The 24,635-nt window shown below is 40.9% G+C and overlaps 2 protein-coding genes across 7 annotated transcripts in view; one reads left to right on the top strand and one right to left on the bottom strand.

Moving 5' to 3' along the window:
* Window positions 1-24,635, top strand: part of LOC109433644 (glutamine-dependent NAD(+) synthetase) — a 297,418-nt gene that overhangs the window by 39,192 nt on the left and 233,591 nt on the right. The gene's annotated exons all lie outside the window — the stretch shown is intronic.
* Window positions 1-24,635, bottom strand: part of LOC109433641 (cytosolic carboxypeptidase 2) — a 225,163-nt gene that overhangs the window by 39,845 nt on the left and 160,683 nt on the right. For 2 of the 5 annotated variants that reach the window (XM_062844184.1, XM_062844183.1), the window contains exon 4: window positions 5,649-6,496. In XM_062844184.1, coding sequence (XP_062700168.1) covers window positions 5,649-6,496 — 848 coding nt within the window. Of the gene's footprint in view, window positions 1-5,648; window positions 6,562-24,635 lie in introns of all 5 variants that reach the window. The other 3 variants (XM_062844186.1, XM_062844185.1, XM_062844187.1) reach the window with 2 other exon arrangements.

Below are 24,635 nucleotides of genomic sequence, written 5' to 3'. Positions count from 1 at the left end.
CCCCAATAAGCCGTTCCAGGATTCAACCATACCTCCAATGAATACTTGAGAAATTCAAATAGGAAAATATGAGAATTCTTTCAAAAAAATTCACGGAAATTTTACTGAAATGATTCAAAGAATTACAAGTTTTTGATCAGGGATTTCTCTCTTGATACTTTCAAGTATTTCTTTGGCGATAAGTCCAATTTCGTTCGGATTTCCTCCACGAAACTTCTAAGGAATTTTTCTAACAAATCCATCAAACATTTGTTGCAAGTGAGGAACTCCAAAAACTCTTAAGCATTTCTGAAGGATTTTATACAGTAATATGCCCAATAATTCCATAAAGAGTTTCTTAAAGATTTCCACAAACGATTCCTTTAAGGCTATCCCACATGATCCCTTCAGCGAATTCCCAGATAAATCCTATAGGAATTGCTTTTTTAGAAATTTCTTCAAGCGTTCTTTTTGCAATGCCTCAAACGGTTTTTCTAGAATTCCTTTCAAGGATTTCTTACCAATTTGTTCAAGCATTTCTTTAGTTATACCTGCAGGGATTACTTCTGAAATTCATCCAATAATCTTCTTCTTCTTTTTGGCTCTACGTCCTCACTGGGACTTGGCCTGCCTCGCTTCAACTTAGTGTTCTTTGAGCACTTCCAGAGTTATTAATTGAAGGGCTTTCTTTGCCTGCCATTGCATGAATTGTACATTGTGAGGTAAGTACAATGATACACTATGTCCAGAATTCTAAGGGTTTTTTAAGCTATGTTTCTACAAATATTCCTTCAGATAATATACAAGGATGAACACATTCATCCCCAAAGGATTTCTGCGCAGATTTCCTCAGGAGGTCCTGAGGTCCTCCTGCAGAAGGTCCTCCTGCAGAAACTCCTCCAAGGAAATCTATAGGAATTCTTTTGAAGATTGTTTTTTGATTTGTACCAAAGAATTTGAGAGAAATTATTTGGAGTTTCCGCAATTGATTCGTCTGAGAAATAGTCCAGGCATTTCATAATAAATTATTCCAAAAACCCCTTTTGTTTCGGTCGTGCACCGCTGTCAGGAACGGTATTTGTTAATGGTAGGTATAGGTGTGCGTGGGTGAATCGAGGTGGGGTCTCCAGTTAGCCTAGTGGTTAAGGCTAAGGATCGCCAATCCGGAGACGGCGGGTTCGATTCCCGTTCCGGTCGGGAAAATTTTCTCGACTCCCTGGGCATAATGTATCATTGTACTTGCCTCACAATATACAAATTCATGCAATGGCAGGCAAAGAAAGTCCTTCAGTTAACAACTGTGGAAGTGCTCAAAGAACACTAAGTTTAAGAGAGGCTGGCCAAGTCCCAGTGGGGACGTCGAGCCATAAAGAAGAAGAAGAAGGGTGAATCGAGGTAAGACCTACCGCATTCAAAACATGTTTGTTTAAGCTGTTGTAAAAAGTAGGGAATCGCGCCGCTTGAGCGGTGGCTTCTATATTCGTCTGTTTTCCACTATAATTCAGTCAAATTTGAACCAATTGACACAACTTTTGGAATGTGGTGAGATAGGTACAGTGTCTACCCGTGTACAACATTTCAAGTCAAAAAATTTCAAAATTGACTGAGTTATAGTGGAAAACAGACGAATATAGAAGCCACCGCCCAAGTGGCGCGATATCCTACATTCAGCGTGAGCGTGGTGCTGTTTCAGCTGCTAGATGGCGCGCGTCCTCAAAGGTTAAAGCCCCTTTGCCACATGGGACCCTCTGGAAATACCCCTTGAAACGCTTCTTAGGCTTAACACGCCCTGACAGCCCATGTGACGCCCTTAAACCCCTGAAACTCCCTGAAACGCCCCTACGACCTCTTGCTACGCCCTTGAGATCACTTGAAACGTCTCTGAGACCCCCTGAGACACCTTATAACATCCCTGGTTCTTACTGAAACTTCCTGAAACCCCCCCGAGACCTCCGGGTATCCCTGAAGCCCCATAGGACCCCTTGGGATTCCCTGAGACCAATTGAAACGCCTCTTAGACCCCATGAAATGCTCCTGAGACTCTCTATAACCTCTTTGGATTCCATTGAGACCCCCTGAAAAGCCTCTGAGATATCTGGAAGCCCCTAAAACTTCCTGAAATGTCCCTAAGATCGGCTGACACGCTTTGCTCTTTGCTCTCTCCTATATATGCTACCTGGCCGCCGTTGCATAGTGTTTTGTTTTGTTTATTTCGTGCGCTTTTTTAATTACTTTTCATTTTTATGACATGGTTTCTTTGAAGAAGTTTTTACAAAGCAAAAATAATTGTGCACATCGTAGTTGCTACTCCGTGATTGATCAGAACAATCGAAGTTACACAGAAAACATGTATAGTTTCTGGGGTAAGCTATAAGCTGAGACCCCCTGAAACGCACTTGCGACCTCTTGAAACGTCCCTGAGACACCCTCTAACCTCCCTGGTTCTTACTGAAACCCCCCGAGACCTCCGGGTATTCCCCTGAAGCACTATGGGATCCCTTGGGACTCCCTGAGACCCACTGAAATGCCTCTGAGACCCCATGAAATGCTCCTTGGATTCGTGGATTTTGGAGCCACCTTTGGTAGGTGATTTGGTCGCAAAGACCACCCCACCCAAGTAACACACTTGTCACAGAAGAGTCACAGCGGCGCAGGTTTTTGTTGAGCAGAAGTCACAGTGACTTCACAGATTAAAATTATGAGATTTACACGTCATGTAAACTTCATTTCGGTCATGTAAACTTAATGTAATGATGATACATCAATGTAAATTTGTGTTATATGTCATGTAAACACTCAGAGTCATACTGAATTACATGACATACAATGGAAGTTTACATGATGTTTTATGACTTTTACATGATATGTCTTGTAAATTTCGATGATATCCCACGCTCCAATTGTGTTCATCATATGTCACAGAATTTTACACTCTTTTTTCGATCTGTGTTACTTCTAACAAATAAACACTTACTTGCTAGAAGTAAGTCACAATGACTTCTGCGCAACAAAAACCTGCGCCGCCGCACTAATCAATATTTTTTAGCAAATCACCGTACACATCATCATATTGATACATGCGAACATGTTTAAATATCTATATCGTTATCTGGAAGCGTTTGGTACGGGAGGTCCACGCTTCCATCTTTCCCCTCGATTTCAAGGTGTAGAATGTTTTCAAATATTGACTATGTTGAAATCTTTCTATCCCTTGAAATCTTCTCTGCGGTACATGCTGCGCAGTTGGCCTGGCCGTTAGACAAGAAAAATGATAGACTTGAAAAGTCTTCATTTTCCAGGATGCATTCAAGTAATGGCTGCGTTAGTGTGAGATTAGATTAGATTAGATTAGACAAAAACCTGCGCCGCCGTGGCTCCTCTGTGAGAAGTGTGTTACTTGAGCACACAATAGTAAGCGTAATGCACATACACAGATAAAAATAATGAGATTTACACGTCATGTAAACTTCATTTTAGTCATGTAAACTTACTATTATGATTGTTTAAATGATATATCATGTAAATTTGTGCTACACAGATAAAAAATAATGATATTTACACGTCACGTAAACTTAATTTTAGTCATGTAAACTTAGTGTTATGATAGTTTACATGACATATCATGTAAATTTGTGTTATATGTCATGTAAATACTCAGAGTCATACTGAGTTACATGACATATGATGTTAGTTTACATAATGTTTTATGACTTTTACATGATATGTCCTGTAAACTTCTGTGCATTATTTGTCACAGAATTTTACACTCTTTTTTCGATCTGTGTATATGTCATGTAAAAACTCAGAGTCATGCTGGTTTACATGACATATAATGGAAATTTACATGATATTTTATCATTTTTACACGATATGTCATGTAAACTTGCGTGAAATCCCTCACTCCAATGATGTGCATTATAAGTCATAGAAGTTTACACCCTTTTTTCGATCTGTGTATTGTACGTCAACGATCGGTTATATTGAACGCGTCAGAGTATTGATCGTTTACTTAACCGTAAAAACCGAAGAAAATTGTCGCGCGATTCTGATCAAGTTTCTATGAAGAAGTTACTACATAAGACAAAGCGCATCTTTTGATATGAAGAATTGGATGATTAATCCACCTATAAGTGAAATAATAGTTATTTATGCGACGAGTTGCAAAAGTCAAGCGTCAAAAGTTCCTTAAAAACTCCAGGACGAGTTCGAAATCTCTTCGCCACTTGCCATTAGCTTACATAGAAGCATTTGGTTCGGCTACGCCAGATGGAAAGCTACAAGACCTCTTCTACTTCCCTCTACCTGTTCCTGATCATCGAAAATGTACAGAGTATTTGTAATTCTTAAGTAATTCCTCATTTTTACCCCTAGCTCCCTTAAATAAAATAAACGACAACAACTGTCCGATCGGCAAAAACGCATAATTTCGCCAGTCTAAAAATAAAAACCACAACACACGGTCGACCGACTAGCAGTCGTTTATCCAAAATATTCTGTTTTCAAAAATGATTCATTCCTCGCCGTCTTCGTCTTGTTCTTGTCTACCTACATATCCCGACTAGAAAATTATAACAAGCTTGTATCATATTGTGTTATGATGTTATAATATTTTTTTCTAACTTATTATGTTATAAACTAACTGCAGGACAACGTTAAAATAACTAAAATAGTAACAAAAAGTACATTGGTCTAATCAAGATTATATCTTATTTTGTTATAATAGTATCAAAATTATAACAAAATGTGATATGAATTTTAGCCTCTGGATTACTGGATACTTTGATATAATTTTGTTACAAATGTCGAAGACTCAAAACTAAATTATAATACAATAAGTTATGAAACAACATTCATAACATAATGTGATATAATTGACTTATAGTATTTTGAAAACACCAGGGATGTTGAACATGGTTATATCACAATGAGTTATAAATATCATGATTTGTTGGGATTATGTTATATTTTAGTTACAATTTTCTAGTCGGGATACCTTCTAACAGTCGATTTTTGCACGCCTCCCATCAAAGTACCATGCGCACGCTCCCTGTCTATAACAAACGGAGACGTATCGTAGCTTGAAATTACGAGCATCGCGTGTATCTGCCTAGTCTGCCTAGGTCTCCCCATGGCCCATGTTGCTGCTGCACAACACAGATTGAGTGAAAATATTTTGAGTTAATGAGAGCAACCGGCGGTAGCGTCGGAGGCAAAAAAAAAAAACGCAACCACTTGTTGATTGAATTGACCCGCGTGGAGGCGGGCGTGTGCCGCCTTTCGATTTCAATAAACAGCGTCCGCCTCCATCAGTCATAGTCAGTTTTTGACAACAACTGTTTAAATCTTCAATTTGCGTTCTTAGAGGATTTATCCATCATTGAAATATATACTTGGTAGACAAAAAACTTGTCATTCGAAGATACCTTGTGTTCAACTGACAATCTAAAATCAACTTTTTCGAAAAAAAAAAATACTCTGGTGAGATTCGAACTCAAGATTCCGTGTTGCTGGTCTGGCGATTTAACCAACTGTGCCACATACCAGGTTGCGATTTTGTGAGTTTATCGGACGAATTTGTCAATTTTTCGTGAATATCTTTCTTTCGGCTAAAGTTTATCGTAACATCATTTGATTTTTATATGGAAACATAAATAAGTAGATTTACTCACCGATAGACCATCTTGGCTTTGGTGTTCTTGACCCGGAAGTAGAACCACTGCGTGTGCCGGTTGGTGTACATGTCCGGCCGGAGGTACAGCTCGTAGTACGTCGGGGTGATCTTGATGGCCCGACCCAGGTTCCCGCTCTCGAACCGGGACTCGAACACCAGGTCGTCCGGATCGAACGCATTCGGGTGGGCCGTCGGTTGCGCCTTGGAACCTCCAACGGTCGAGCGGCTAAACTGTGGAACGGAAGCAGTAGTAGTCGGTGATGAACCTTCATCGCTGGACGAGTTGTGTGTAGTGGTATCATCGGTGTTGTCTAGTCTAGGATGGCTGTTACTGTGCATTTGCTGTTGTGTGGCTGTGGTGGAGTTGAGGTGCATCAGTGTTGGTGCCGATTTGATTTCGTGCTTGCTCTGCTCGCCCTCCGAGTCGTTATCGGTTTCCGGATCGCTGGCGTAGAAGTTTGCGGTCGGACAACCGTTACTTGGGTTGGATAGTCCACCTTTCGAGTTCAACGAACTTTTGCCGCCATGTTCAACATCATCTTCCTCTTCATCATCTTCTCCCTCATCTTTCCCACTGGAGTTCGATGTCTGAGTCTGAAGCTTAGTCGGTTGTTCCAACGTCATCTTCCTCAGCTGTTCCCGAGTGAAGATCTCCGATTCCTCGTTCATCTGCTCATATGTCAGACTCGAGTTGAACTCACTTGGTCCGTACCGCAGAGCCCCGTCTAGATCTTCACCTTCAGACGAGTCGCATTTGCCTAGAAGTTGCTCGACACTTAAACCGAAATAGTGCCACCGGGAGTCGTCATCTAGTTCCAGCACCGGACTGCTGTAGTAGCAGCGATCCTGTCCGGATGGAAAAGCGTTGTTACTCGCATCCCATTCATGGTCACGGTCACGGTCATCGTGGTCTAGAAATTGCGCCCCATTAGCTCGACATTCGTAAGCATAGGTATCGGAGGTTGTGGCGGTGGTTTTATGGGTTAGCGGAAGCTTTTCGCCAGTTAGTCTTGTTGTGGTTGGAGGAGTAAGCGAGCGACTCGAAGAGTTCAAAGAGCTTTCACTGGTCTACTCGATTTTTGAGGAGAGGTGTTTGTACGAGTATTTGTTAGTGTCATGAAGCATAGTGGCAAAAGAAAGATCCGTTTTAGAGTTTTGCTCACAGGACAGAGGCGGCACAGACATCGAACGATTCGGAAACATTTGCTCTTGACTTGTCTCATTTTGAGGATCTCATGGTTAGTGGAAGCTTTTTTTTGCAAGAGGTGCAGACAAACCACATTCATAACATCAACACAGCACGTCAACTCGCACCGCAGCTATCATACTACACAGAAGGTTTCGGATTGTGGCTCTTATTTTGATAATATTTGTTAGAATAGGCAGATTGTGTACTGTACAAACTCGTAATGATGACTAATACTAATTTACAGCGGTTGGAAACAGAAAACATTCATTCGGCTTTCCGCACAATGCGTTGAATTCTCAAGATAATGAATTTGTCGTCGATTCCGCTGAAGATTCAAATATATTTTTGCCTTTTCTCGTACACTAAGTGTATTCTAAAAATGACTTTTTGATAGAAAGCCAGGAGGGTCGAGTCACATATACCAATCAACTCAGCTCAACGAATTGAGGTGATGTCTGTGTGTGTGTATGTGTGTATGGGTACAAAAAAAACTCACATCACTTTTTGGCAGTAAACCTCAACCGATTTTAATGACCGACAATTCATTCGACGCGCAATCTGGTCCCATTGTTTCCTATTGAAAATGGTTCGGATCGGACCAGCCGTTCCGGAGTTATGGCCATTTAGGTGTTCCGGATCAGTACCCTTGGAAGGGGTCATACATAAAAATGTAACAAACACATACATGCGGCACATCAAACTGTGGCATTTTCAATTACCTGATGAACAGTTAGCAAAAAAACAGTCTCAGATCATATTTGAACCGGTAGTGTTCCGGAACCCGTTCCGGGTGTCCCGCCGGAAGTGGCCTAATATAAAAGTGAATCAAACCCATGCATGCGACATATCAAAGCACGGATTTTTTATAACCTAATGAAAGGTGGTAAGAAAATAGTTTCTGACCATATCTGAACCAGCGGAGTTCCGGAACCGGTTCCGGATGTCCCGCTGGAAGTGGCTAAATATAAAAGTGAGCCAAACCTATGCATGCGACACATCAAATTGCAGCAAATTTGATAACCTTATGAGCAGGAAGCAAGAAAACAATTTCAGACCATATCTGAACCGGTAGTGTTCCGGAACCGGTTCCGGGTGTCCCGCTAAAAGTGACCAACTATAAAAGTATTCGAACCCTATGCATGCGGCACATCAAACTACGACATTTTCGATAACCTGATGAACAGTTAGCATGAAAATAGCCTCAAACCATATCTGAATTAGTAGTGTTTCAGGACCGGTTCCGAATGTCCCGCTGGAAAAAGTCAAATATAAAAGTGATCCAAACCCGTGCATGCGACACATCGAACTGGTTATCAAGGAAGTAGGCTAAGACCACCTTAGGGATTGCCAGTAGTGCCAAAACTAGTTCCGGGTTTCTCTCCAAAAGCGGCTAAATGTAAAGTTGAACCAAACCAATTCATGTGACACAGCAAAGCGCGGCTTTTTTGATAATCTAATAAACGTTAGCAAGCAAATAGGCTCAGACTATTTAAGAGACTGCCGGTAGTGTTCAGCAAAAGGTTCTGGGCTGGAAGTGAAACCAAACCCATGCATGCGATTCCTCAAATCACGGGGCTCTTTAGGTAACATGATGAACAGATGCAAGAAAATAGACGCAAGTCATATCAGTGTGCTACGGAACCGATTCCGAGTGTCCCGCTAGAAATGGTCAAATGTAAAAAAGAACCAATACATGTGACATATCAATTACTTATTCAGTAATATGATAAACGGTTAACCAGCAAAAAAAATCTGAAACTATATTTGGGAGAACACGGCTTTTTAAAAAAATAGCAGACCGTTTAGCAAGAAAATAGCCTTAGATCATATTAATGTTTGGCTTTTTAGATAACCCAATAAACAGTTGACTAGAACATAATCTCAGACCATGTTTGAGACAACCGGAATCGGTTCCAGGTGTCTCGCCGGAAGTGGTCAAAAGTAAAATTCAACGAAACCCATGCAAGCTGCACATCAAATAGCAGAATTATAAAAGTGAACAAAATAAATGTTAAAGCAATAAATCAAATCGTGGCTTTTTTGATAGCCTGTAAACGTTGGGTAAGATTGTAAGTGATGAAATGGTCAAAGTCTGCATATATGCAAGAGAACAAAATCGTGATCAAAGCGATCTCATCAAATACCATTTCAGAATCCTGCGGTGTAAATTCAAAGTAGGATAGATTAACGTTTTTTGGAAAAAAAAATATAATTTGATCGCATCAACACCGAATAAAGTTTTTTCAATCTTCAATCTCCTTTTGCTTTTAAAATTACTGCACACAATCTGGGTGCGGCTGGTTGCGCCCACGCTCTTCTCACTGCGATTGAAATTTGAACGGAAAATTTCAATTTTCTGCCTTTTTCTCGTAAGGAGGTCAAATTTTATCGTGTTACCAATATTAATAAAATACAGCCTAAAGTGTACTGAAAAAAACATTGTTGAAGATCACAAACTGATCTGGGGTTCAGAATAAAGTAAACTTTCTTTATGCACTAGCTGACGTTCATCATGCTGCCGTAGTGCATGGAATGGGGTCGTAATGACCCCAATGCACGACTAGGTTTAAGGCGGTCAAGCAGTCAACTGAGAGGTCTGATATTTTTCAGCACTGTTTTGCTGTTGAACATAACATTGGCTTATGTACCATCAATGAGTTTCCCAAATCGATGATGGATTTGTTTGAATTGTTGCTATTCTATATAAAGTGTTCTCAGGATTCAGTAACTTTTTGGCTAACGTCGACGGAAAGATCATGAGTACATATTCGACGAGAAAGGCACTATCACCACTAGGTCGATTAATCTGTTTTTTTTTTTCATAAATTTCTATGCAGTTGACAGAAGTTCAATTGACTTGAAATTGATCTAGTAAAAGCGGGAATAGGGCACTATAAACCGCGGTTGGTAAGGTAAATTTTTCGTGGCCTTGTTGTTTACAATTAGGACTTTCGGAAAATATCGTCAACTTCGGACTGGGATTCCACAGAATTTCTTTTCCGGGTTTCCTCCAAAAAATCTTTCGTGACTTCTCCACAAATTTGTTTCAGGACTCCTCCAGGAGTTTCTTCTGGGATTCCCAAGGAGTTTTGGTGAGATTCTGATACTTATAGGATTTTTCTGAGAATCCTAAAGAGGAAGAACTTCCGGGATTCTTTCTGAGATTCCATCCTGCTTTTCGTAAGGAATACACTCTGAGATTACTTAAGAAGTTCCTGGGTTTCATTAAAATTCTTTCCGAAATTTCTCTAGGAATTAATTCCGAGATTCCTCCACGATACACCTTCTAGGATTATCTAGCAATTTATCCTGAAATTCTTCTAGGATTTCTTCTCGTGGTTGCTCCACAAATTTATTCTAGGATCGTTCTGGGATTCCCTTCAGTGATTCCTTAGGGAGCTATATCTGATATTTTTTTTGGGTTTTTTTGAGAAGTTTCCTCTGGGGTCCTTCCAGGTGTTTCTTCTTATATTCGTTAAAGGTTTCATCTGAGATTACTCCAGGAACTACTTCCTGGAATCCTTCTAAGATTCCTTTTGGGACTTGAAGAATTTCTTGCATGATTTCTTGTGGAGCTCCGGGGATCCTCCTGGAATTCCATCCGAGATTCTCGTGATAATTGTTTCTAGAAAAATGGAATCCAGGAAGGAACGGTTTAAGGAAAACCAGAAGGAACTTGCTGGAGTATTTTCCCAAAGATATCCTGTAGTAACTTCATGAAGCATACCATAAACAGAAACTTCAGGAGAAATTCCTCAAAATGCTTCCTAATAAACTCCTGGAGGTTTTCCTTTAGAAACAACTGAAAAATTTCCAAAGAATTCCTGAAGGATCTACAGGAATTGCAGCAACTTTTGGAGAAACATAGAAGAGTTCCTAGATTAATCCTGGAAAGAGTTCCTGAAAAAAACCCGGAAGCAGTTTCGGAAATAATCCCGGAAGATGTTTCAAGAGGAATCCTGGAAGGAGTCCCAATGGAATTCTGGAAGAAATTCCAAGAGGAATCTCTGATACAGTTTCTTAAGGAATCTACGAAGGAATTCCTGAAGAAATTCCAGAAGCAATTCCTGACAGAAGCTTAGACGAAGTTCCCGGAGGAATCCCGGGAGAGGTTCTTGAAGCAATTCCAGAAGTAGTTCTCGAAAGGAGCTCTTAGAAGAATCCCGGAGAAGTTTAACGAGGAACACTGAAAGAAGTGCTGACAAGATTCCGGAAGGATCTCAAAAAAAGCAGAAGGAACTCCTGGAAGAGTCTTACATGGAACAAATCCCTGACGGAATTTTGGAAGGAGTTTCTGCAGAATCTCTGAAGGAATTCCTGAAGCAGTCCCCGAGAAAACTCCTGGAGGAATACCGGAGGAAATCCCTTGTAAAATTGCTGGAATTCCCAGGAATACCTTCTGGAAGTAAAAAAAAACTTCCTTAAGAAAATATTATGAGAATCTAGGATGTAATTCCTGGGGGATTCCCGAAACTCTGTGAGAAATCCTGGAAGAAATAGCCTTGAAGTACCAAAAGGAATATCTGAAAGAATCCTGAAAACAGTTCCTGGAGGAACCTTTTAGGAATCTCAGAATGGAACTTGGAGTGAACTTCTGAAGGAACCCCAAAGAGAATCTCAAACAGAGCTACCTGAGGAATCACAGGTGATAATCCTAGAGAAATCCTAGAATAAGTTTGCGGAGATGCTTTGGAAGAAAACCCTGGAGAAATCTTAGGAAACAGAAGAAAGGAATTACTTGGAATTAATTTCTAGAGAAATTTCGGAAGGAGTTTTGAAGAAATTCAGGAACTTCTGAAGTAATCTTTTTAAGGAATAAATCCAAGATAGGAATTCTTCAGAGGTAGTATTTATGATTCCCTTTGGGACTCTTCCAGTAATTTCTTGAGATTCCTAAACAGGTTCCATCTGAGATTCCTCCAGCATGTCCTTCCGGGACATGTCCCAGGATTCCTTCACATATTCCTTCCGAGATTTCTCAAAGTATTCCTTCTGGAGTTCCTTCAGAAGTTACTTCTAATAGACCCCAGGAGTTCCTTCAGAAGTTACTTCTAATAGACCCCAGGTGTTCTGCTACGGAGTTCTTTCCAGAATTTCTCAAGGATTTTAATCTGAGATTACACCTGGAGTTTTTTTTTCTGAGATCCTTTCAGAAATTTCACCAGATATTTCTTCCGGGATTCCTCCAGAAGTGCTTCCCTGGATTGCTTCAGCATTTCATTCCGGAGTTCTTTCAGGAACTCCTTCCAAAACCCCTGCAGGGAATTTTGAAGAGATTTCTTCAGGACCATCCATGCAAGATTCCTCCAGGAGTTCATTTTAGGACTTCTTCAGGAACTTCCTTAGAAATTGTGAGATGCATCTTAGAAATCCTTACGGGGATCCTGCAAGAACTTCTTCCGGTATTCTTTCCAAAACTTCTTCTGGGATTCCTCCAGGAACTCCTTCCGTAACTCTCGCAGAAACTACTTCGGGAATCGCTTCAAGAACTCCTTCTGAGATTCCTTCGAGAGTACCTTCCAGGATCCCTACGGGAACTCCTTTGTGAATTCCTGTAAGAGCTCCTTCCAGGAATTCTCTGGGAGCTCATTTCGGGAATCCTATAAGCACTATTTCCGTTATTTTTTCAAGAACTTCTACCGTGGTTCCCCCGGGAACTTCTTTCGGGATTCTTTCAGGAAACCGCTACCGGGATAGCTTTATGAACTCCCTCTGGGATTCCTCCAAGAATTTCTTCTGGGTTTCTTCCAGGAATTCCTCCAAGAACCTCTTACGTGATTCCTCGAAAAATTCCTTCCGGAATTCCTCCTAGAACTTTTTCCAGGAATCTTCCTGGATCTTTTTACGGAAATCTATCGGGAATTCTTTCTGGAATTCCTCCGGGAGGGGGTAATACCAGCAGGAATTTCAGGAGAAATCTTGGAAGGAATTCCAGGAGGAATACAGGAACTTTTGGAGAAATCTCGCAACTGCGAAAAGAATTTCTGGGGAAATCCCAGAACGAATGCCCGTAAAATTCCTGAAGAAGCTCCTGGAGAGATGCCACAAGAAAGTAAAAAATCAGTACATTTCCTACTCCTAATAATCATGAGTTCCTCGTAATATTCTTCAATGAGTTCACCTTCTAAGGACCCTAAAAGGAACATCTGGAGGAATCCCAGAAAGAGTTCCTGAAGAAATCTCAGAAGGTGTAATCCTAAAATCCTAATCCGAGAGAAACTTCTAGAGAAATCTCCGAAAAAACTTGTGGAGGAATCTCAGAAGGAATTCCTGCAGTAACCTCGGAAACAAATCCTGGAAGGTTTCCGGAGTTCCCAGAGGCCTTGCGGAAGTAATTTCAAAAATTGTCAAAGGCAAATGTCCAAGGAGAAATGTCAAATAGAGCTCTTGGGGCAAGCTTAGACGGAATCCCTTTAGAGATCTAAGAAGGTTTGCTTTAACTGCACAAAACCACAGAAAGATCTTCTGAAGAAATCCTGAACAAACCCAAGGAAGAATCTCAGAAGAAGATTTCTGAAGAAGATATTCTTGAAGATTTGGAATCTCAGAAGATGCTTCTGAAAGAACCCCAGATCGAGTTTTTTAACGAATTCTGAATAAAACCTTGGAAAAATCGTAGAAAGAGCTCCCTGGGGGAATCCCAGAACGAACTCCTGAAGCAACCCCAGGAACAATTCCTGGGAGAATCTTACAAGGAACTTCTGGCGAAATCTCTGGTCCAGGATTCCTTCGTGGTTTATTCAGAATTTCTACAAAAGTTCTCTTTGTGATTCTTCCAGGAGCTCAAGAAATCTTCGGAATACTAGAGGGATTCCTTCTGGTCCTAAGATTTCTTTCTAAAATTCCTCCAAGAACTTTCTACGAGTGTTAAGAGATTCTTGAAGATTTTCCAGAACGATGTCAACGAGATTCCCGGAGTGCTTTGGATGTAAAAGTCCCTCTTAAATTATTCCGAGAACACCACCAGAATAATGTTGTTTGAATCCAGCAATGCAAGCGCCCTTGGTAGTCCGATATTATTCCGAAAAAGAGGGGGATTCTGAAATCGTTTCCGAAAGAACATCAAGAACCTGAGATTATGGAAGAATATGGCCAACCTTAACAGCCAGACGAAACTGACGATGACGAAACGGTAGCATCGGTGCTCCCTTCGCACACAGAACACCACGAGTCCGAAGGGTACTTTACCGGGTAAGTTACTCGATTATTTTGTTGGTTACGGAGCAACTTCTGGTGTGCCATTATCCTCAGATAAACCCGAAATATTTCGTCAAATTGCTTGTTGAGGTGTCTGAGATGATTGGATGCGCGCTGTAGTTAGTGAACTGGAGTCGCTGAGGAAAAACGACTTCTGACAGCTAACGACCTGTCCCAGAGAGGCGAAATCGTTCAAATCGAAGTGGATGTTTCGGCTGAAGGAACCTAGCGGCTTGTGGCGAAAGAATACCTCCCAAAGCAAGGACAAGACTACGAAGACACCTACGCACCGGTAGCTCGGCTGGCTACTATCACAACTGTTTCAGCAGTTGGAGTACATTGGCGATGCCGTTTCCATTGAATGGATGCTCGCACAGTGTTACTTCACGGCTCTGGCTTTTGAAAACAACCTACATGGAGTTTCCCGATGGTGTACTTGCTAAATCTGGTCAAGTCTATCGATTGCGGAAATCTTTGTACGGCCCAAAGCAATCACCTAGATGATGGAACGACCGATTCAACGGCGCACTCCTTAGGCTTCAATACGACATGATTATTGGCTTACGACTACAAAACTTGACGATGGAGACGAACTCATCCTGATTTTATTCGTAGATAACCTCCTAGTGGCCGACCGCATTCTGAGGTCGATCATGGAGCTGAAGAAACGCAGAAGAAACGTTTAGCCTAGATGTTCAAAATGCCCGACAGCGGATAGTTGCAACACTTTTTGGGAATGAAGTTCAGCTTCAACCGCGAAGAATATCCTACTGTAACCCAGAGTGATCCCCGAGGAAAAAAGGCCTGATGCTAAATCGAGAAGGTGTCGAAGTAAACCAACCGTACTGTGAGTTGATTGGTTCGTTCATGTACGTGACGTTGAGCGTTCGCCCGAACATTTGCTATCCTGTTGGTTATCGTGGACGATTCTAACAACAACCTTCCAACAAGCATTTCGGTGGAGCGGACCTAGTGTGATGGTTAGAACACTTGACTGTCACGCCGAGGACCTGGGATCGAATCCCACTCCCGACAAACTCGCAAAATGTGAGTTCTTCCTTCGGAAGGGAAGTAAAGCGTGGGTCCCGAGATGAACTAGCCTAGGGCTAAAAATCTCGTTAATTCAGATAAAAAAAAAATAAAAAATAAACAAGCATTGGCAGGCCTTGAAACAAATAGCCCGTTACCTACAAGGCACGAAGAATCTGATGCTGCAGTTCAAGTGCAACTCTACGAAGTCATTCCTTGGATATGTGTTTGAAGTTTTTGGATGTACGGGAACCTGGTGCAACAAGAAGCAGACCACGGTGGCTACTTCGTCTAGCGAGGCGGAGTACGTTGCACTTAGCGCAGCAGTTACCGAATGCCTATGGCTACTAGGTACTCTCGAAGATCTGCATGAACCTTCCAATCCCCTTCACTATATATGAGGACAACAGAAGTTGCATTCACATGGCAGATAATCTGAATACATCTCCATGTCCGGCAGACATTCTTACAAAGGCCCTGGATTACAACCGCTTCAAGATACTAAGAATGAAAATCGGATTATCATATTGAGAGGGGGTGTGATCAAGTGAGCAATCACAGCAATCAAGATAACCCTGACTGCGCCCCTGTCTAAGCTGCATTGCTAAATATAAACCTCAGTTGAAGATATACGCGTTTTAAGCTGTTTCCGTTAATTCTTATCCAAGCGGTATCTCCACATAAAAACAGTGAACACTCTTCAAAACGGCTTGGCACATGTATTTAACGATCAATTCAAATTTCATTTGATTTCCATGATCCTTTAACCTGAGGCACTAGAGCTCGATCGCTTTGACGTTTGCGAGTATGTTGCTGAATGATGCAAACGAAAATTACTGGCGTTTTGTGTAGTAGTGTGCGTGTTAGACAAACGTCAAATCTAAATCCATCATAGCCGACAATGTCTTGCGCGGTTCTACCAACAGGTGCTCATGAAATACACACAAGGCAAAAGTTTTTGATGAATATCCTCTAAGAGTTACGTCTGTTTGTCTGTGGTATGTCATTCCAAGGAAAATGCAATACAAATGTCAATCGTAAGTAGAGATTCTACTAGAATAGCTCTAGTACACAGATCGAAAAAAGAGTGTAAAATTCTGTGACATATGATGCACATGATTGGAGCGTGGGATATCACAGAAGTTTACATGACATATCATGTAAAAGTCATAAAATATCATGTAAACTTCCATTATATGTGATGTAATTCAGCATGAATCTGTTTGTTTACATGACATATAACCAGGCACCGAAATTATCTGATAGAAGGTGATACTATCAATTATCTGATAGACCACTGATACTATCAATTTGAGCTACTGATACTATCAATTCTTTTCTATCAGTGATAGTATCACTGATAGAACGGGTTCTATCAGGGATAGAAAAAATAAAGATAGTATCTCTATCAGTAAAAATAGTGATAGAGATACTATCAGTAAAACTTCTATCAATTGATAGAGATAGAAGTTCTATCTCTATCAATTGATAGACTGATAGAAAGAAAATTGTTGGACAATGAGCAAGACGCATCATAAGCCGTCATAAAATATTAAGTTATGTTCTGAATAGACATATGAAACCCATGCAATATTAGTATTTTCGGTATGGGCTCGATGAGTAGAAGTCGAAAATCGATGTCCGCCGCCATTTTGAAATCCAAGATGGCGGCCATCGGATTTCAAAACATGCTGTAAACCCATGCAATATAGGTATTTTCGGAACGGGCTCGAAGAGTAGATTTCGAAAATCGGTGTCCGCCGCCATTTTGAAATCCAAGATGGCGGCCATCTGATTTCAAAAAATGCTGTAAACCCATGCAATATGGGTATTTTCGGAACGGGCTCGAAGAGTAGATGTCGAAAATCGATGTCCGCCGCCATTTTGAAATCCAAGATGGCGGCCATCGGATTTCAAAACATGCTGTAAACCCATGCAATATAGGTATTTTCGGAACGGGCTCGAAGAGTAGAAGTCGAAAATCGATGTCCGCCGCCATTTTGAAATCCAAGATGGCGGCCATCGGATTTTAAAAAATGCTGTAAACCCATGCAATATGGGTATTTTCGGAACGGGCTCGAAGAGTAGAAGTCGAAAATCGATGTCCGCCGCCATTTTGAAATCCAAGATGGCGGCCATCGGATTTTAAAAAATGCTGTAAACCCATGCAATATGGGTATTTTTGGAACGGGCTCGAAGAGTAGATTTCGAAAATCGGTGTCCGCCGCCATTTTGAAATCCAAGATGGCGGCCATCTGATTTCAAAAAATGCTGTAAACCCATGCAATATGGGTATTTTCGGAACGGGCTCGAAGAGTAGATGTTGAAAATCGATGTCCGCCGCCATTTTGAAATCCAAGATGGCGGCCATCGGATTTCAAAACATGCTGTAAACCCATGCAATATAGGTATTTTCGGAACGGGCTCGAAGAGTAGAAGTCGAAAATCGATGTCCGCCGCCATTTTGAAATCCAAGATGGCGGCCATCGGATTTCAAAATATGCTGTAAACCCATGCAAAATAGGTATTTTCGGAACGGGCGCGAAGAGTAGAAGTCGAAAATCGATGTCCGCCGCCATTTTGAAATCCAAGATGGCGGCCATCGGATTTTAAAAAATGCTGTAAACCCATGCAATATGGGTATTTTTGGAACGGGCTCGAAGAGTAGATTTCGAAAATCGGTGTCCGCCGCCATTTTGAAATCCAAGATGGCGGCCATCGGATTTCAAAAAATGCTGTAAACCCATGCAACATGGGTATTTTCGGAACGGGCTCGAAGAGTAGATGTCGAAAATCGATGTCCGCCGCCATTTTGAAATCCAAGATGGCGGCCATCGGATTTCAAAACATGCTGTAAACCCATGCAATATAGGTATTTTCGGAACGGGCTCGAAGAGTAGAAGTCGAAAATCGATGTCCGCCGCCATTTTGAAATCCAAGATGGCGGCCATCGGATTTTAAAAAATGCTGTAAACCCATGCAATATGGGTATTTTCGGAACGGGCTCGAAGAGTAGAAGTCGAAAATCGATGTCCGCCGCCATTTTGAAAACCAAGATGGCGGCCATCGGATTTCAAAAAATGCTGTAAACCCATGCAATATGGGTATTTTCGGAACGGGCTCGAAGAGAAGATTTCGAAAATCGGTGTCCGCCGTCATTTTGAAATCCAAGATGGCGGCCATCTGCTTTCAAAAATTGTTGTAAACTCATGCAATATGGGTATTTTTGGAACGGGCTCGAAGAGTAGATGCCGAAAATCGGTGTCCGCCGTCATTTTGAAATCCAAGATGGCGGCCATCGGATTTCAAAAAATGCTGTAAACCCATGCAATATGGGTATTTTCGGAACGGGCTCGAAGAGTAGAAGTCGAAAATCGATGTCCGCCGCCATTTTGAAAACCAAGATGGCGGCCATCGGATTTCAAAAAATGCTGTAAACCCATGCAATATGGGTATTTTCGGAACGGGCTCGAAGAGTAGAAGTCGAAAATCGATGTCCGCCGTCGTTTTGAAATCCAAGATGGCGGCCATCGGATTTCAAAAAATTGTTGTAAACCCATGCAATATGGGTATTTTCGGAACGGGCTCGAAGAGTAGAAGTCGAAAATCGATGTCCGCCGCCATTTTGAAAACCAAGATGGCGGCCATCGGATTTCAAAAAATGCTGTAAACCCATGCAATATGGGTATTTTCGGAACGGGCTCGAAGAGTAGAAGTCGAAAATCGATGTCCGCCGCCATTTTGAAATCCAAGATGGCGGCCATCGGATTTCAAAAATTGTTGTAAACTCATGCAATATGGGTATTTTCGGAACGGACGCGAAGAGTAGAAGTCGAAAATCGATGTCCGCCGTCGTTTTGAAATCCAAGATGGCGGCCATCGGATTTCACAAAATGCTGTAAACCCATGCAATATGGGTATTTTCGGAACGGGCTCGAAGAGTAGAAGTCGAAAATCGATGTCCGCCGTCGTTTTGAAATCCAAGATGGCGGCCATCGGATTTCACAAAATGCTGTAAACCCATGCAATATGGGTATTTTCGGAACGGGCTCGAAGAGTAGAAGGCCAAAATCGTTGTCCGCCGCCATTTTGAAATCCAAGATGGCGGCCATCGGATTTCAAAAAATGCTGTAAACCCATGCAATATGGATATTTTCGGAACGGGCTCGAAGAGTAGAAGTCGAAAATCGATGTCCGCCGCCATTTTGAAATCCAAGATGGCGGCCATCGGTTTTTATACAGGGGATTGGTTCCGGACTTTACAAAATTTAAGGGCAGCTAGGTCTTTAAAAGTTATGAAAAAATGGTCAAGGAACATAGGGTCGGAAATCACTTCTATCTAAGTGAGTTATTCACATTTTAATTTTTTAAAGTTAGCTCATTTTTGAAATCAAATATCTCAGGAATTAAAGGTCCTACATTAGGCATTAATGCTCGAAACAGCTAACAGCTAATGAACTTATCTTTCTTAGCTTCTTTGGCGGGGATTTGGTAAAAACTACTTAAAAGGTTCAAATTTCAAAAAGTTTGCAAAAAGTGTCTTAAAAATCAGTCATTTTTAAGGTACAGGTCGGACTCGATTATCCGGGTGACTCCAAAATTATTTCACCCCAGATAATTGAATCACCCGGATAATCGAGCCATGCTTCTTTTCTTTTATTTTTGATGTCCTTCAATCAAAACCTATTCGTTAAACATAGAAGCTAACATACATAACGTTGTAGTGCCTAAGCTCAACGTCTGGTATTATTAAAACCATGTTTTTTGAAAATAAAATATTTGTTGATAAATGTGGAAAAATTAAAAAAAATTGCAAATAGGCTAAATCCTACTTACAGGTGTTGTATTTGATGTTTATCACATTTTTTGACATATTGTAATCTAAGAATTTGTAAACAAAGCAAAAACAAACTTTTCCCCGAATAATCGAGCCGTTTTTCCCGGATAATCGAGCCCCGGATAATCGGGCCCCCCGTTAATTGAACCCCCGGATAATCGAGTCCGACCTTTATTTTTGAAAAATTTTAAATGAAAAAATAACTTCTGTTAAAAAAGTTCTTCTACAAGACTTGCACAAACTTGTTCTCTAAAAATGTTTCTTTGACAGCAAAACTCTATCTTTTGTAGATTGTAGATATGATTTTGAATATAACACTCCAAATTGCATAAACTTCATACCAAAACAATGGTCATCACCCTATCAGTTCGCGCGTTCGTTTGTTGTTGCTCCACAGCATGAGGACGACGGCAGCTGCTAGTGCTGTCGTTGCGAACGTAAAACGAGTTCGCTCTTTGACGCGTCGCATCTCCGCCTGCGGAAGCAATCGAGGCGGAGTTTGGTATTTATAAATCGTGTGATCAAACTAAGTGCGACCTGCACTACACTTATTTTTCGACGGAGCGAAAGCACCGATGAAAGTTTATTTACAAGAGCATACATTTTAATCCCTCGCACTTGTAGCTCTGCTGCGGTGCTGTTCAGATGAGGGGGTCTATGCGGGCGGCATTTTTAAAAGATTTTGTTATTTGACGATGTAAGTGTTTTCTTCTTCTATCTGGCACAACACCCCCACTGGGAGGAGACTGTTTCTCAGCTTTTAAAGGAACGTTGGGGATTTTTAGGCGATATTGGGGAGGATAAACGAAACTTAGAACTCATGAGGTTCTTCGGAAAAAAATTATGCCTCTGGAAAATCTAAGCAGCAAGTTGGGTATTTTTTTAGAAGTTGGGGATTTTAGGAGAAATTGGGGATTTTTAAGAAACTTTGGAAGTTTTGGGAGATATTGGGTAAAATAAAGAAAACTTAGGAATCATGAGGATCTTCGAGGAAAATGATGCCTCTGGGAAATCTAAGCAGCAAGTTGGGCATTTAAGGAGAAGTAGGGGATTCTTAAGGAACGTTGGGGTTTTTAGGAGATATAGGGGAGAATAAAGGAAACTTAACTACCTAGCTATATCCAACATCATCTACAGCGAGGACAGATGCAGAGAGCTCGCGGTTTCATCATCCCAAGGCATACAACCTCGAGCGGGAAGAGTATACTGGTTTACGGACTCACCTGCTGGAACGGCTTACCTAATGATGCCAAGCTGAAACCATCATTAGCCACTTTTAAAGCATTAGTTAGAAATCTTGTTTAGTATTTTGTTCAGTATAGTCCTGCTTAAAATTCCATTACTTCATTTGTTTAGTTGTTTTTTTGTTTTGTACGTTGTGGCTTTATTCTTTCCTACATGTAATTTTACTTAAATCAGATTCCTTGACCTAAGATAAAGTATTGTACTAATAGGTAACCGTTACGAATAAACAAACATACATACTTAGAACTCATAAAGTTCTTCGAGGAAAATGATGCTTCTGGAAAATCTAAGCAGCAAGTTGGGCATTTTACGAGAAGTTGGGCATTTTTTTTTGAAGTTGGAGATTTTAGGAGAAGTTGGATGTTTGAGAGGAAGTTGAGCATTTAAGGAGAATTTAGGGATTTTTTAAGGAACGTAGGGGTTTTAAGGAGATATTGAGAAGGATAAAGGAAACTTAGGACTCTTTACGGTCTTCGAGGAAAATTATGCCTTTGGGAAATCTGAGCAGCAATTTGGTCATTTTTGAAGAAGTTGGTCATCTAAGGAAAACTTGGGGATTTTTAAGAAACGTTGGGGATTTTTAAGGAACGTTGGGGTTTTTAGGAGATATTGGGGAAGAATAAAGAAAACTTAGGACTCATGAGGTTTTTCGAGATAAATGATGCCTCTGGAAAATCCAAGCAGCAAGTTGGACATTTTTGGAGAAGTTGGGCATTTTAGGAAAGGTTGAGGATTTGAAAAGAAGTTGGGCATTTTAGGAGAAGTTGAGGATTTTTAAGGAACGTTGGGGATTTTTAAGGAACGTTGGGGTTTTTAAGAGTTATTGGGGAGAATAAAGAAAACTTAGGAATCATTAGGTTCCTTCAGGAAAATGATGCCTCTGGGAAATCTAAGCAGCAAGTTGGGTATTTTTTTTTTATGTTGAGGATGTTGGGAGAAGTTGAGGATTTTTTAAGGAACGTTGGGGATTTTTAGGATATTGGGGAGGATAAATGAAACTTAGGACTCATTTGGGTCTTCGAGGAAAATGGTAGCTCTGGAAAATCGAAGCAGCAAGTTGGGTATTTTTTTAGATGTGGGGGATGTTAGGAGAAGTTGGGCATTTTAGGAAAGGTTGAGGATTTGAGAAGAAGTTGGGCATTTTTTTAGAAGTTGGGGACTTTGGGAGAAGTTGAGGAATTTTTAAGGAACGTTGGGGGTTTTTAGAGATATTGGGGAGGATAAACGAAATTTAGGACTCATTAGGTTCTTCGAGGAAAATGGTACCTCTGGAAAATCGAAGCAGCAAGTTGGGCATTTTTTTAGAAGTTGGGCATTTTAGGAGACTTTGGGGATTTTTAAAGAACTTTGGGAGTTTTGGGAGATATTGGGGAGAATAAAGAAAGCTTAGGAATCATTAGGTTCTTCGAGGAAAATGATGCATCTGGGAAATCTAAGCAGCAAGTTGGGTATTTTTTAGATGCTGGGGATGTTAGGAGAAGTTGGGCATTTTAGGAAAGGTTGAGGATTTGAGAAGAAGTTGGGAGTTGTAGGAGAAGTTGGGGATTTTAAGGAGATATTGGGGAGGATAAAGGAAACTTAGGACTCAATAGGTTCTTCGAAGAAAATGATGCCTCTGTAAAATGCTTAGATTTCTAAGCAGCAAGTTTGTATTTTTTTAGATGTTGGGGATTTTAAGAGAAGTTGGGGATTTGAGAAGAAGTTAAACTTTGGAAGTTTTGGGAGATATTGGGGAGAATAAAGGGAACTTAGAACTCATGAGGTTCTTCCAGGAAAATGATGCCTCTGGAAAATCTAAGCAGCAAGTTGGGCATTTTACGAGTAGTAGGGGATTTTAGGAGAAGTTGGGGATTTGAGAGGAAGTTAGGCATTTTAGAAGTTTCTGGAAATGATGCTGGAATAGGTTATTCACATTTGATCCCGTATGATAAATGGACTTACCGCCTAAGTTTTGTTTTACCCAACTGCCAGTTCAATATACTCAAACTGGCCAGTAAAAATTAATTAATTAATTATGAGCCGTCTTTGGCACTGTTCTTTTTATTCAATTGTGGCTTCCCGCACCGAACTGTCAAAGTTGGGTTGTTTTGCTTTTCGAACTTTGACAACAATATCGGGAGTTAATGAGAGAGGAGATAAAAAAAAACTTAAAAGTTAGTTTAACCCTTCAGGACGCGCGCTGTTTGTAAAAAGTACAACACCACCAAAAAAGCTCACTCGTCGTATACAACGCGAGCGCGGTTGCTTGATGGCGCGCGTCCTGAAAGGTTAAATGTACTCAAATTTAGGAATTTGGGATTTTCCATTCACGCGGAAAAATAAGAGCACAGTGCTGCTCATTGATTGTTCGTTGGTTGGGGCAAAACCCAACTGAAAAGCACTGTCTATGTCAAAATCAAGTTTAACGTCTGACCGCCGACGCACCGAAGTTCCTATATACAGAAGGTTTGTGCAAGTATGGGGGTATATTGTGACGTAATTCTCGTCACTTGCGTGTGTCTAGAGCATTTTGGTCAGTTGCCTCAACCAATGAATACGATTCGCTAATCGGGGTGCAGTCGTGACCCAACCAACGAATCCCCGCTGTACTCAATTTTATTTATCAAAGTTATTTCCACCTAACTTCGGGGTTGCGTGCGTCTAGCCAATAGATGTTATTGATGTTGCTTCCGTTTGCTTCCATTTAAAAAAAAATCTTTTTTCACCCAACTGAAATTTCGTGCCAGAAACTCCATTTTTTGTGGACGTACTCGAATTGCAAAAGTTAGGCTGTTTCGTTTTTAACTCTTCGACAACAATAAAAAGAGCGCATGAAAAGGAATATTAAAAAGAACTCAAATTCGTTTTTTCTCAGGTTCTCCAGGTAGTGATGAATAAACAACCTCACGGCAAAATTCCCTTTCTTGGATTTCAAAATGGCGGCGGACATCGATTTCCGACGTCTACTCATCGAACCCGTTCCGAAAATACCCATATTTTATGGGTTTCTATCGACTTTAAAAATCGGATGGCCGCCATCTTGAATTTCAAAATGGCACCAAACATCGATTTTTGACTTCTACTTTTCGAGCCCGTTCCGAAAATACACATATTTCATGGGTGTCTATCGATTTTCAAAATCTGATGGCCGCCATCTTGGATTTCAAAATGGCGGCGTAAATCGATTTTCGACATCTAGACACCAAAAATCGGTTGAGGGTTTCAGCAAAATTTTGCTGATTTGTTCAGTAAACTCTGCTGATCACCAGTAACGTTTTGCTGAAATTCAGCAAACTTTGCCGAAAGTTCAGCAAAAAATTTTGATCGGCAAAATTCAGCAAAATATTGCTGAAAGCGTTTGGTGTGTACTCTTCGATCCCGTTCCGAACATACCCATATTGCATGGGTTTACAACATTGTTTGAAATCCGATGGCCGCCATCTTGGATTTCGAAATGGCGGTGGACACCGATTTCCGACATCTACTCTTCGAGTCCGTTCCGAATATAC

Source organism: Aedes albopictus, chromosome 1 (genome assembly GCF_035046485.1).
Source record: "Aedes albopictus strain Foshan chromosome 1, AalbF5, whole genome shotgun sequence".
Taxonomy (NCBI): Eukaryota; Metazoa; Arthropoda; class Insecta; order Diptera; family Culicidae; genus Aedes; species Aedes albopictus.
Note: the sequence above shows the minus strand (reverse complement) of the source record. Positions and strands in the feature narration are given on the sequence as shown.